Source organism: Eurosta solidaginis, chromosome 2 (genome assembly GCF_040869045.1).
Source record: "Eurosta solidaginis isolate ZX-2024a chromosome 2, ASM4086904v1, whole genome shotgun sequence".
In the NCBI taxonomy this organism is placed as follows: Eukaryota; Metazoa; Arthropoda; class Insecta; order Diptera; family Tephritidae; genus Eurosta; species Eurosta solidaginis.
The window spans coordinates 235,558,132-235,573,393 of NC_090320.1; the positions used below are offsets into that span (position 1 = coordinate 235,558,132).

The 15,262-nt window shown below is 40.1% G+C and overlaps 1 protein-coding gene across 6 annotated transcripts in view; it reads right to left on the minus strand.

Moving 5' to 3' along the window:
* Positions 1 to 15,262, minus strand: part of IA-2 (tyrosine phosphatase IA-2) — a 349,021-nt gene that overhangs the window by 15,847 nt on the left and 317,912 nt on the right. For all 6 annotated transcript variants that reach the window (XM_067767306.1, XM_067767305.1, XM_067767308.1 and 3 more), the window contains exons 3-10: positions 11,546 to 11,599; positions 5,933 to 5,990; positions 4,409 to 5,839; positions 4,258 to 4,341; positions 3,610 to 4,177; positions 3,313 to 3,534; positions 1,733 to 1,930; positions 1,492 to 1,658 (exon numbers count right to left, since the gene is read on the minus strand). In XM_067767306.1, the coding sequence (XP_067623407.1) occupies positions 1,492 to 1,658; positions 1,733 to 1,930; positions 3,313 to 3,534; positions 3,610 to 4,177; positions 4,258 to 4,341; positions 4,409 to 5,839; positions 5,933 to 5,990; positions 11,546 to 11,599 (2,782 nt within the window). The remainder of the gene's footprint in view (positions 1 to 1,491; positions 1,659 to 1,732; positions 1,931 to 3,312; positions 3,535 to 3,609; positions 4,178 to 4,257; positions 4,342 to 4,408; positions 5,840 to 5,932; positions 5,991 to 11,545; positions 11,600 to 15,262) is intronic.

The window sequence follows — 15,262 nt, forward strand, 5'->3', positions numbered from 1 at the left end:
AGCTGAATTTTCATTGAGTAGCTTTTTATGGAAGCAATGCATCCGGAGTGTTTGCCAAAGCGCTGCCGAGGGGCGACATTGCTTAGAAATTTTTATAAATTTTTAATGTTGCATTGCCCGGGAATTGAACCCAGGGCCTTCGGTTTGGTAGACGATGTATGCTGCCACCACACCATCGCGGCCGCCAGTCAACTTGAACTATAGTTTAAACTCGCACTGAAAATCGGGCCTATTTGTTTCGTATTCAGTGGATATTTCGGGATTATCTCTGGTTCATTTTGAGACCTTGACGAAATTATTTCGCGCCTATTTTGGATTCATTTAAGGACTGCTTCAGTTCCCTTTCAGGACAGTTTCGGGATTGTTTACTGGAAAATTTGGGGATATTTTGATATCATTTTGGGACTTTTACGAAACTATTCCGGATCATTTATAAATGGGTTTCAGTATGATTTGTCCCTTTGTGGTAATAATAATTTCGGATTTGTTTTGATGAAAGTTTGAGGACATTTTCTGGGTCATTCTGAGATTATCTCGAAATTGTTTCGTAATCATTTTGGGACTCTTTTTAACCCTTTCAGATTTTTCCAAGCCTATCTTAAGATCATTTTGGTTTAATTTTATGACATTTTAAACATTTTTTTACCATCATTTTGGTACACTTTTTGCGATCATTTCAGGAGTATTTCGGAGCTACATCGCGATAATTTTGACGTTATTTTCGGTATAATTTGAATACGAATAAGGGATTATTCTCGAAGTTATTTCTTTCTTTTTTTTTTTGAGATCACTTCTAATTTTGGGATGGTATTACCGATTATTTTCGTACTACTTCGGAATTTTTTATGCGATCATTTTACCTCTATTTAAAACTTTTACAGGATAGTTTCAGAATTGTTCCATGGATCATTTTGATACAATTTTTGGATTACACCAGAATGTTTAAGTTTCTTTACCGGAATATTTAAATTTTTTTATTGGTTGTACTTTTGAAACTGCTTAGCGATCGATTCGGGCCTAGTTGGGGAAGGTTTTTGGGACTTTATCGGAACTATTTCTATACATCGATCGAGGTCCAAGCAATTTTGGATTTTTGGTTCTTCAGTTAAGTTAGTTCAAAAACTGTGTCATAAAACTGGCTAATTTTAAAAATTTTAACAAAAAACTAAAGATCGGTGATATATATAATATTTGATGGGACGGATCCTTTCCTTATCTCTTTCTTTCGCAATTGCAATCCCCATTTCTATATATATTTCAATTTATTTTCCCATGTATATTTTAATTTATTTGCCTTTAACAACTTCAATCCCTATCTCTTCTATTTAGTTTCTGCCACTATTTCCATCTCTCTCACTCTCTCTTCCTCTTTTTGTGCATGTATCTACTTCTACTCCTCTATCCAAAGCTTAATTTCAGTCTCCCAGAGTTTTTTCCGATCATTCTCCCTATCTTTCTCCATACCTTATTCGAACAAAGCTTCTCACTTACCTTCGGAAATCCAATAACGCCTTCGCTTGCGCCGGTACACCACCTTGCGGCCAAGAAAGGAAATGGAATTGTGTCACTGTACGTGTCTCGCTGGTGCGTAAATTTTTCAGGTAGAACGAGCGTACAAGGTAGTCGTCACACCAAATGTGCTCACTTACCAAGTGAACCTTTAAAAATTCCAAAAAGAAAAGTCTTGTAATATAAATCCTTTTTCTCATTCAATGTTGCACACAACACTTACCTCATAAATGTGATATACTTCGGCTCCCTCTTCAGGCCAATAGCGTGCGCATGCAATTTCGCCATTTTCTTGTAAGCGACACAGTGACACAATAACGACGGCACCTTGTTCCCAAATCATTTGCCAGAAATGTGCCAGAGTTGTTGGGAGTGGTCCTTGTGCTGCAACATAGGCTGGCGCCCTTGGATCGTGATCGGTCTGGAAGTTTAAATGGAAGAAGTGGTATAAAAAAGAGATCAATGATTATTTATGGAACTGAATGTTATTGGAGATTCCCGGAGCCAGCACAAAAACTACTTGACCAGCACAAAAACTACTTGATAAGAGGGTCCTTCAATGAGAAGGAGCCTAAAAAGCTTGTCTTGAAATATTTTTTTTTTTTAATTTACATCCGTTAAATATCTCAAGATAGTTTTAAGTACTGGATGTACTTAGGCAAAAACTTTGAGTACGGTTACGGTCGGACGAAAACAGTCTCGTTAATATTTTTAATTGTCTCCTTGGATAAAGCTGGAGACTCCAGTACGTTTTGGAAGACGGTAAAGCCATTAAATGAAATTCGCCATAGACTCTAATCAAAACAGGTTCTATAAAGTATTTGAGATCTGTAAAATGGACGTCTGATCAACGTCTGATCAGTACCTGTGACATGCAGTGAGCGTAAATTCTTCGTGCTCTACAAAGAGTGCGGAACTGAGCGCCCAACTTCGTAAGGGATAGCTATTTACCTCCGCTCTAGCAGAGCGCAGTTCCTTTAAGCAAGGTCGCATCACTTGACCATTTGGGGATAACTTTTTGGGTTTAAAATTTAAAAAAATATCGGTAAGAAAGGTTGCTGGCTTGCCTAATGACGTCCCGTTGTTGGTTCAACCGGTAACCCCTGAAGCTAGATGCCACGTAACCTTCTTACTAGTAAGCAGGGAGGCAGGAGCCGATAAGGAATATCTGGGCGAGTCTGTAAGAACTAATTGCATGAACAACCTGAAAGAGTCTGCCTCAGAGAGCGGGAGTTGAGATTGTATTCCTTCCGCTCCATAGTTATTTGGAGGCGGTGGTTGTTCTACTGCTCCTAGAAGAATTGACACTGCTGCTAATTTGGTGTACTCATTACATCATTGAGCTCTAAAGCCCGATGGTGTGCAACCTGGCAGTTTAGTTATTATAAGGAAGGAAAAAACCACGAGACTCTTGTGCATTTCTCGCCAAACCTCGCTTCCAATCTATTCCAAACAAACGCCCTTGAATAAAACCTAGCAAAAACCGCCCTTTAGCCACTAACGGAGCTCGGCTACGATTTCAGTATGGAGTAATTCATAGAAGTGTTTCTGATGGCGGATGGTATTGCAAACTAGCGAGCCATGAATTTTCGGTATCTCATGGTACCACGCGCGTACATTAGGAGATCCACGTCTCACCGTTGTCTTGGAAGTCTACGTCTCAGCATGCTAGTGATGTCCTGTAATCGCAATTCTGAGTTTACATATAAAAATAGTGACTGAGATTCTGTGGAAAAGCTAAGTACGATATATCCTCAGATATCTTAAAACTTAATCAGTAGTGTTAGCCAAACTCGCACTTACAATTGTCGATGCATTAATGTAATCCAATCCCTCAGCGTTGGCCAAGTGATTAAGCACAACACGCGAATGATCATAGGGCAACGGAGCGCCTGGCCGGTTCAAGTTAATGCATTGCGGTTGGTGAGCTGCATCGCGCGCACTGGGCTCGGCTTCATAGCGGCATAAGGCTTCCCATTCACGCTGCAAACGACCTTTATTACGCAAGTGATCCTCCATGTAAGACTAAAAAAATCAAATAAAGAAGAATAAACAATTTAGAAAAATAGAACTAGCAAACTCGACTTGTGTTCAACTCACTAAAACCATATGTCCGGTTGAGATATCCATATTCGTCATTGCCGGCTCCTCACTCCACGATGAGGTGCTCGAACGCGATGATGGTGGACGATCATTTTCTTTGGTTAGCGAAGTTATGCGACCACTTGCCACCGTTTCCGATGCGCTACCTTTACCAGCCATGCGTGCGCGACATAAATCTTGATAGTCCTTGCTGCAGCTCTCAGCGCCAGCCACACCCGATTGTAGGCCACCTAACTTGTCGCGTTTCTTATCGTGGCGCTTGATTAGTATAAGGGTGACAAAAATGACAATAACGGCGGCGGCACCAGCACCAGCAAACATATAAGCCATAATATGCGTAACATCAGGTCCCTGTTCGGCTAGTTCAATGCGTGCGGCGGAAACACCATCGGTTTCATCTCTGATTTTATCGCCTACACCGGCATGTAGCACAGTGACGCCGAGACGACGAAGGATGTTATTTTTAACGCCTCGACTCTCGTTGATAGCGCGTGCGATATCGGCGGCAGTTTTGTGCTCGGGATTGTTCGAGTTCACACGGAACGAGACTTCGTGCGGTTGAACGCTGTGCATAAAAATTCGAGAGAGAGTGGAAAATCAGTTTAGTTAAGCTTTCGTTGAAAGCACAAAAGCTCTTTAACTTACGTTAAATAGGTAAAGTATCCTTGCATGTGTAGTATGTTGGCCAATTCGGTCATGATGCGCACACCATCGTTCCAGCTATCGATACTGAAAAATCCCAAAAAGATTAGTTAGTATTTAAGGAGCGAAATTGTAATGAAAATCTCAAACTTACGGATTCTTGACGAACACATGCGCATATTCTGTATCGACAGTGTGCGGAGCATGATCTTCATCGGAATGTTCCTTTAGCACCTTCTTTTTCTTGCTGCTTTTTTTGCTGCCTTTAATATGCGCTGGTAGAACCTCCTTTGCACCTATAGTTTTATTTTGATTATCCGTCGACTCTACTGCATTGGGCGGTGGTCCGATCATTGGCCCTGGCTTTTTCACATCCAAACGTTCATGACGCGTAAAACCAAACATGCTATCGAATATTTCACGCGCTTTAGCTTTGCGCACCTCCTCCTCATCTTCGGGAACATACACCAAACCACCCTCTGTAAAGACTGGACGCGGTTTCTGTGCATTACGCGCGTAAGTATTCGAGGAGAGCATTGCTTCCTCTTCGAATGGTGTCAAAGAGTTACGTATAAGACTATCCTCGAAAGCTTTCTGCTTGCGTTCGGACTCGTCGGCGTAATCGTCTGCGCTGTTACGCTTGTAGGCGGGCAGAAGCGTTAAATCGGTTTCATCAATCTCATTCTCATCGAGATCACGCCTTAATGTTGGCTCTTGCCTTAAACCTTGCTCAGCGGCCAATTCACGAAAGAATGAACGTTGCACCGGTTTTGCAACAGCCGCCTGTTTGCTCGAAGTGCGTTTGAACGAGGCAAAATGATCGGGAAAGTAGAGGTCACTAGAATCGTTCGACAACTCATCGGGCACTAAAATTGGTAGTTGTGGTAATTGTGGGTGTGCTAGTTGTAGTGGTGGTTGCGGCGGTGGCGGTGGTTGTACTTTTGCAGCTGCCTCACGTTCACGCTCAACTACCTGCTCCAATTTTTCAATGGCGCTACTTGGATTTCTTTGATATGGTTGTGGATCTGGTTCGGAGGCTGCCAACATATGATATAGTTCCAAACGATTACGCGCCGCATTGGCTTGTGCTGCTTCGATTTCCATCGCACGTTCCAATTGCTCGCGTTGTATGCGTGCCCGTTCATTCTCCAAGAAGGCATCCATTACATTCGGTGCTGCGAGTGACGGATCTTGTACATCCAATTTGCCGAAATGTTCCAGCTCCATCGGATCATGACGCAGTTGACGATCTTGTATTCGTAATTGATGGAGTATCGTATTAAGGCTGTTGCCCATCGATTGTTGTTGTTTCTTTAACGGTGGATAATAATAACGCTCATCAATATAATCTACTTCGGGTTGTTGGAAGCGTACGAAAGCCATTGCGCCTGCAGAATCGATGCCTGTAGGTACGGGTGAAAGATTTGCGCACAAATTCGGTGGTAGTTGTGTCCTTTTCTGCAATGAGTAGAGTGCACCTTGTATGCGACATTGTACGTAGGGATGATCCCACCCCAGTCCGGCACCCTGTAACTCTTCCAGCATGGTGGCGAGGGCGTTAGACTGCTCCTCGGTGAGGGGTGTTCTGAAAGAGATGAAGGTAGGTAAAGTTGGAGTTGTATGGAGTTTAGCCATGCGATTAGATATATTTTGAGTAAAGGAGGAAGTAAATACTCACTTCTCGATATCCTCCACATCTACACCGGTTGTTGGTATGCATTTTCCGAAAATGTTGTCTGGAAAAAATATATTAAAATCTCTTTAGTGGCAAAATAAATCTGAACAAATTATTGCGTTTTGCTATTGCAGTCTGTTATTCGCTCTTCAATTCAAAAAGTCTGTTAACTCAAATGTCCTCTGCAGTCTCATCCGCAGTGCCGCAGAAGCGTGAACCACTTTTACTAATCTATATTGGAACGATTTTCCGTCATCCCTTGTCAAATTTGGTTTCGAGACAAACCGGTTTCGGCGTTGTGCCATCATCAGTGTCGATTTTCTTTGACTAAGAAACTTTTCTGGGATCGGGCTTTAAGCGTCTTCCTGGCAATCCATTTATCTTAAACGAGTTAGAGGCTTGAAGCTTGGAGCACGGCTCAAAACACGGTATGGCGCACAATATTACATGGAAGAAGGAAACCAATTCTACCTTGCGATCGAATTTTAAGTAACTTCCCGATGAGGTAAAACTTTGAAGTTTTGCTCAGTACGATAAAGGTAGAGCTCACCTGTGAAAATTTGGATTTGACGGGTACTCAAAATTACCAAAGGAATCGGCGAACGGAGAACGGGAGCAGTTAGCTGATTGTAGAAACTGCACCCTTTCCAACATCCAGGGGCAAATGTTTTTGAGAAATGAGCAAATGAAATTGAAACAAGTAAGGAAGGCTAAGTTCAGGTGTAACAGAACATTACATACTCAGCTGAGAGCTTTGGAGACAAAACAAGGGGAAATCACCATTGAGCAAAATGAAGGTTGAACTGGTGGGTCCACGAGGACCTCACATAGACTGAATAAGTCCGTAGTATTACCAGAAGTTTGTTTTAACGACCAAATTGAAAAACCCTATCAAAAGCTAGGACCTATGTTTTAAAATAACTCCGTCCTCTTGGCAAATACCAGAAGCTTCCTAGGATTTAAGCCACTTGCTGCTTGAAGATCTGACAGCTGTATCACTTCTAATAGCTGGAGTCTTAGCCTGGCAAGCGCAGGGCAAGAGCACAGAACGTGCTCGATCGTATCCTCCTCCAGCCCGCACTTACTACATCTGCTAACACTGACCAAGCCTAATTTAAAGGCATGTGACGCCAGAAGGCAGTGTTCAGTCAGAATACCCGTCATGGGTCTACAGTCCTCTCTTTTTATGATAGAAGCAACTTTGTTAGTCTAAGGTTGTAAGACCTGCACATAATCTTCGACACTTTACAGCCCCGCGTTAGAACCCACGCCTTTCCTGCTTGGTCGATCATGTGCACCTCTCGCCTTCGCTTAATTTCGCCCAGTCTAATTGAGACGTCTACGGAGAAAGCTTCAAGGTATGCGCCATTTTTAGCTCGTTCGTCCGCCTTTTCATTCCCATCTATTCCCATATGCCCAGGGATACAATATAGAACTATGCTTCTCCCTGTCCCGATTCTCTCCAGGGACTGCTTACACTCTAACACGCATTTAGATGCTGTGCTATGCGAGATTATTGCCTTAATTGCTGCTTGACTGTCAATATAAAAGGTAACACGGTTGCAGCTTGGGCCATTTTCTTCCAGGGTTTCTACTGCTTCGGTTACGGCTACTATTTCCGCTTGGAAAGCGCTACAGTAATCTGTCAGACTGTAGTACCTGTTTATTTCCGGATCAGCACATTATACCGCAGACCCTACTCCTTCCACTACTTTGGAACCATCTGCGTACACATGTATTTCCTCGTCCGCCATTTGAGCACCCTTGCGCCAACCGTCCACCTCTATTATGGCCTTAAGATCGCCCTCGAAGCGCAGATAGGGAATCAGGTAGTCTGTTCGTCTTGTGATTGATGACGCTATACTACTATGGCCGTATGGTCGGCGCTCAAGCTGCCCCGATGCACCGAGCCTGGTTGCAGTTATTAACGCTATGTTCTTTGCTACCAGGTCTACAGGTGGAATGGGCAGAATGGCATACAGTGCAGCTGTCGGGGTTGTTCTCACGCCTCCCGTAATGCTAAGTATTGATAGTCTATATACCCCCTCTAATTTTTTGAGGTAGGTAGCTTTTTGTGTGGCTTTCCACCAAACAAGAACTCAATAGTATAGGTCTTACAATCGCTGTAAAAACCCAATGAGAAAGATAGGGCGATAAGCCCCACGTACACCCCAGCATTCTTTTACATGCATAAAGTGCCGTTGAAGCCTTCTTCACCTTCTCCTCCACGTTGAGCTTCCATGACAGCTTACTGTCTAGGATTACTCCTAGATATTTTCTGCAAGGTTTCTCCTGTAGGGTCACCCCTCCTAACTTAGACCTGATCCAATTTGGGACCTTGTACCCCTTTGTAAACACCTACGGTCACCCTGGAATGTGTTTGTATGACATGGGTTTCAAATGGAAAGTATTAAATAGTATTTTAAAAGGGAGTAGGCCATAGTTCTATAGGTGGACGCCATTTCGGGATATCGCCATAAACCTGGACTAGGGGGGACTCTAGAATGTGCCTTTTCGAGATATCGAACAAAATGTGGACCAGGGTGACCCAGAACATCTTCTGTCGGGTACCGCTAATTTATTTCTATATGCATTACCACGAACAGTATTCCTGCCAAGATTCCAAGGGCTTTTGATTTCGCCCTGCAGAACTTTTTCATTTTCTTCTATTTAATATGTTACGTGTCACACCCATTTTACAAAATTTTTTCTAAAGTTATATTTTGCGTCAATAAACCAATGCAATTACCATGTTTCATCTCTTTTTTCATATTTCGTATAGAATTATGGCATTTTATTAATTTTTCGTAAAGGGGCGTGGTCATAGTCGGATTTCGGCCATTTTTTATACCAAGATAAAGAGAGTTCAGATAAGTACGTGAACTGAGTTTAGTAAAGATATATCGATTTTTGCTCAAGTTATTTTTGCGGAAGGACAGACGGTAGACTGTGCAAAAAAACTGGGCGTGGCTTCAACCGATTTCGCCCTTTTTCGCAGAAAACAGTTATCGTCCTAGAATCTATGCCCCTACCAAATTTCACAAGGATTGGTAACTTTTTGTTCGACTTATGGCATTAAAAGTATTCTAGACGAATTAAATGAAAAAGGGCGCAGCCACGCCCATTTTGAAATTTTCTTTTATTTTTGTATTTTGTCGCACCATATCATTACTGGAGTTCAATGTTGACATAAAAAATAAATAAAAAGTAAAGATATTAAATTTTTTGTTAAAATTTGACTTTCCATTTTTTTTGTTTTAAGTGGTCGTGTTCGTTATCCGATTTTCTAATTTTTATTTAGCACACATATGGTAATAGGAGTAGCGTTCCTGCCAAATTTCATCTTGATATCTTAAACGACTGCCAAATTACAACTTGCAAAACTTTTAAATTACCTTCTTTTAAAAGTGGCGGTGCCACGTCCAGTGTCCAAAATTTTACTAATTTTCTATTTTGCGTCATAAGGTCAACGCACCTACCAAGGTTCATCGCTTTATCCGTCTTTGGTGATGAATTATCGCACTTTTTCGGTTTTTCGAAATAGTCGATATCGAAAAAGTGGGCGTGGTTGTAGTCCGATTTCGTTCATTTTAAATAGCGATCTGAGATGAGTGCCCAGGAAGCTACATACCAAATTTCATCAAGATATCTCAAAATTTACTTAAGTTATCGTCTTTACGGGCGGACGGACGGACGGACATGGCTAAATGAATTTCTTTTTTCGCGCAGATCATTTTATATATAGAAGTCTATATCTATCTCGATTAGTTTATGCCGTTACGGATTACAGTTATGCGAACAAAGTTAATGTACTCTGTGAGCTCTGCTAAGCTGATTATAAAAAAATGCAAAACTACTAGCTGATTAAGAACGGTCTAACTTGTGAATGTTGAGCCAGTGGAAGGTTGTTGTTGAACCGCCGATTGCAGATTAAAAGGGGAAGCAGGCGTGTTATGGTCAATGGTGCCGAGGTTGCCGGTAGAATCGGTGAGACCTTTTTTTGCCCGGCCAGTTTAACCCGAAGCTACTGACGAATGGTGCATCGTGAGTATTCGGTGGGGGTCTAAAATGACAAGTGATATAAGGAGATGGTTAGTGGCAAAGGATGGGTTTTTGGGAAGGTTTAATGGGTCATAATTTTTTGAAAAAGGAGGTTACAAGAATATTTATTCTTTGAAGATTTTAAGCAGTCTTTGTGACTCAATCACGCCAGATCCACTGGACGGATTGGCTGTAATTTCTTGTAAAATGGGGCCCAGGAAGGGAAGCCGTAGTTCGTTATGCCTTCGAAAAGTTTTCGGGATTATTTTAGAACCATATCTGAATAAATTAAGGGCTATTTCGGGTCATTTTAAAGATGATTTTGATATTATTTCTAGATAATATCGGGATGGTATTCGAGAAAATTAGAACTATTAATTTACCTTTTCGGGTAAAGCTTTCGGCATCATATTGACTCATTTTGGAGGTATTTCGGTTATGTTTTGGGTTTCAGTTGGCGATCAATTCAGAACTGTTTGCAGTTTTGATTTCGGGATTACTTCAGGGCCGTTCCCGAATTGTGTACGAAATCATTTTGGGACTGTTTCAGCATTGTTTCGGTATTTCTTCACGGGTTTGAAGATTGTTTAAGGATTATTTCAGGACTTCTTTGGTTACTATTTCATTCATTTTAGTTTTCCAAAATATTTCGAGATTGTTTATATGACTGATTCTGGATGTCGACACTATTTTTTTTGGAATCAGTTTAGGATCATTTGGGGTTAATTAATGCATAGCTTCTGAATTGTTTTGGGATAAATGCGCATTGTTTCCGCGGTCATTTTGGGAATGTCTCCAGATCATTCTGGTACGATTTTCTCCAACAATTTCGGGACTATTTTCGGGATAGCTTCATGACTATCGGAATTGGGTTTTCGGATCATTTCTGGGTCGCTTTAAGTATTCTTCGCAATAATTTCGGGATTGTTCAAGGATCATTTCGGATTACTTTGGGAAAAAGTTTTGGGATGATTTCGGGAATATTTTCGAAATCATTTCGTAATCGTTTCATAACTATTCCGGGACCAGCCATAGATCAGCTCTGTAATGTTTTTGGATTATATTGGGACTGCTTCAGGTTTATTTTGAAGTCATTTCGGGACTGACTCCGTATCATCCTGGCAAGATTTTCTAGATAATTTGGAAGCGGCAATAGTAATTTCGGGATCGTTTGGGGGATTATTTCTGCATAATTTTGGAATTCTTTCAGTAATTTCAATCAATTTAATACGTGCTATTTTGGGATTATTTGAAGGTGGTTCTTGGGATCATTTCGGATCGATTCCATTTTGGTATTTTCCCCGACATCATATCGATACTATCAGCCGATCATTTACAAATATTTTTCGTGACCATATCGGAACTATCTTGGTACAATTTGATGATTCTTTCATACCTGGAATATTTAGGGGTGTTTCTGTTTAATTTTTTTTTGTGTGGAAGGTGGCTCGGGTGAGGTTTAGTTAAAGGTATAACTCTTACTTACTTCCAAAAATATGTAGGTCATGGAACTTTTCTAGACCAGCTTTACATCTTCATTTGTGAATATGCTTTTTTTTCATAAATGTTACTTACCGTCAAAGCAGACTTCGCTACCTTGAAGGCATAGCGTTCGTACGAAATGACAACCTGCAATGAAAGAAAAAACTTTTTATTAGAAAAAAGTTATCGACAAAGTTACATCCCTATGCACAATTATTATTGTGAATGTGTGTGTAGTTGGTATGTATGTATAATAGAAATATCAAAACTTTATTGCATATTTTTGTTTTTTTATATATGTCATACGTAAAGATAAGGGTAAACATTTTTGTAATATTTTGATGTTTATTTTCCGACAGGGTGGATAATTGATGTATATTGCACAGTGGTCCCATTCAAATTTTTTTTGCCATAAAACTGCCACAGCTACGAAGTTGAATGTTGAAAATGCCATGATAGTATAGAACTACACAAAATATTAAGAAAATTGGTCCACGCCCACTGTCACCGCCAGTACAAACCAATATGTGGAACTTTGGACGTAATATCGGGTTGATAGTCTCGTTTTTATTTTGTTGTTTGGATGTCCAGAAGTTTGTCTTTTTGACTGATTCATGCCAGAACGGAAAGCATTTGGCACACGATATTTAGCTGCAAATATTACTACTTAGATTTTTTTTTTTGAAAAAGCGGGAAGGCTACTGTTAAAATATTATATAGTGATATCTATCTTCCGATCATATTGGCAATGTTTTCAGTATCATTACGGGAATATTATGGGATAATTTCAGGATTGTTTTCGAGACCATAAACGCAAAATTTCGGAATTATTTCAAGACTATTCCGGGATCCTTTCGGGATTGTTCTAGCGCCTGTTTCGGTACTTTTTCGGAAGGGTTTAAGTATAGCTTGCGAAATAGTTGGACGATCAGTTAAATGGTGGTAATGCTGGTATTATTTGGATAAATTCGGTATTGCTTTAGTGATCATTTAAGGAACTAAGTTGTTTTAAGTATTATTAGTGGACTATTCAGGAATCATTTCCAAATTGTTCCAGGTATGATCATTTGTACACCTGTTTTCGAATAATTTTGTGTTTGTGACCTTTTTGAAATTTTTCAAAGCAATTTCGGATGGTTTTCATAATAATTTTAGGATAATTTGAGACGTATGTCGGTATTATTTCGGAATTATTTTCGGGACTATTTCGATGATATTTTGATACAGCTTCGGGATTGATTACGCGATCATTTGAGAAACAAATTGTTTTAAGTGTTAGACCATCTTCGGAATAATAATAATTCGGAATTGTTTTGAGGATGATTTGGAACATTCCGTGATAATTTCGGCATTGTATCTGGGATTATTTTTGAACTAATAATTTTGGTACAACTTCCGGATAATTTGGGACATTTTCAGTTAGGCAATTATTTAAGAGATTATTTCGAGATAACTTTGATTTAGTTTTAAGGCTGATTTCAGGACCACTTGCAGTATTGTTTGATATTTGAGAATCGAAGCATGGTTTTGAGAATAATTTAAAAATCCTTTCGGCATGGGTTTAAGGATCGCGGCGGTAATGGCCGGTACTGTTTTTAATTTTTTTTCAGCACAGTTTTAGAATCGCATGTATCCTGGAGTTATTACTGACTATCTCTGAAAAATTTCGGAATTACTTTTTTTTGAAATTAAAGCTTTTTTGGGATGTTTTGGGATCATAACTGTTTAGTTTTTGAACTATTTTCGAATTTCTTTTAAGTAAACGACTACTTAGCCAATGCCTGGCTATTTCGAAATTGTTTTCGGCACTGCTTGTGGTATGGTTTTAGGATTATACGTTACTATTGGGATTACCGCTGGATTGTTGTCATTCCTGTGAGGAGTTTTTTGTTGAAATCGTTTAGTACTGAGTTTTTTCGAAATAAATCAATAATATTTGTTAGGGAGTCATATATACATATCCCTTCTGTGAAGCATTAGCCCATAAGACCACTCGACATTCAAATCTAAGTAAATTAATGAATCCGAATTATTTTAGGTACTATTTTGGGTTCCTCTGTATTTTTTTGTAATTTCGGGATGATTTTGGCGAATCTTTGGGCGTCCTCTAGGGGTAATTTGGGGGATAATTTCGGGATGATTTCGAAGATTCTTTCGGGTCCTCCCGGGTAGAGCTTTACGCCGATCCCTTTATCGGCGGTGACGGCGTAGACTGTATTATATACCGGCGGCGGCGGTGTGGGCAACGCGCCGGCATACGCCGGTGTTATTACTTTAAAAACCTTGATTTTTCTACTTAAAAAATAATATTTAGGAAAGGTTTTGTTTGTATGTATTTAAGCAAATCAACGTGTTGGTCATTTCGGAAAGATCCAGGGTTTTTGCCTCAAGATCTCGCAGACCGTTCAAAAATTTTCAGAAGTAGCTCCTTGCGGAGGGATTGTCCCTCGTTCGCTTACTCCAGAGGGGCTTCTACCCTAATCCCGGTCTTTGGAATTGGTACTGCTGCGTCTGCTGAAAAGAAATAGAGATACATAAAATAGTCACACTTTTGTCTATATCTCGTGCAAAGCGTAGTTTCACCTAGGGATAACTCCTAATAATCGTCGCGAACACAATTTCTTTAAATAATTTGTGGCTCCTTGGCGGTCACGCACAACGGCGACTCACGGTTGCTATTAATGGTCTATTAAGACCCATAACTCTCCTGGCACAGGGCGCCTCCAGTTTTTCGGCTGTTTTTAAGAGCTACAATTCCCTAGTAGCAACTAGGTGACTATTCGGCCAAGGATGCAGCCCTCGAAATCGTAAGCACTCTAAGTGGATGTAATTGCGTAACTCATGGGTGAAAATCGCATACTCCTCGGCACATGTACATAATTAAAACTTTACAAGGACCCTGGATAAAATTTTTAAAATGTAGACTAAAATTTGGAGACGTTTGTGTTCACAGCATTGATTTCAATAGTCTTCTTTAAATCAAAACGATATTTTAGAAAGAAAGTGGACCGATTTTAAGTTGAAAGATTTTAACTCCTGTTTTCCGACCTTATGATATAAGAGCTTATTATGGATGACCGCGTAGCCTCAGTTTTCAGACTAGTTGGACTGTCCACTACGTTAGGGTAGTAGCACACACGGTTATTAGTTCGACTGTCTTGGGAAAGCTTTTGCTTCACCACTTTGAGTGTTCTTGCGAAGGACAAAGCCTTACCTGGTAAATATATGTGCGTACGTATTCACATTTGTAAAAGGAGCCATAACGTGTAGGTGGTATTTAAACTTGGTTGATAGGCTATACTCAATGTGATTCACTCCAAGGGGCTAGTTTTGGATAGGGCCGCCAACTTTAGGAAATGTCAAACCGGAAGACTTGGGTGTTGAAGAAGGAAGGGTGAAAATCAAAATTAACATTTCAGACGCTATTGTAAAGTTTCGCAAATAAACAACAGATGTTTGAATGTAAGCCCAAGTGATTTTTACGAACATACATATATCCTCAACTTAAGTATGAGGTAAGAATCACATTTCATTATGCCCCTAGAACCTGCTAAAGGTTTTTGCATCACTGATTTCGCTTATTCGTTCAGCCAATCCCAATATTAAAATTCAAAAAAAAAAAAAAAAAAAAAGATCGGCACCTGTTTTGGGTATTTTCCTTTTTTTCGCAGCTTGAGGACAATTGGAAAACACGTTCGCCTTGCGTCATTTTATTTGAATTCATTGTTCATTGTTAATTTTTTGAAAAGATATGCAAAGTGAGCGTATAAATTTATTATATAACTTTTCTTTTAGTGTTTTTTTTTGTAA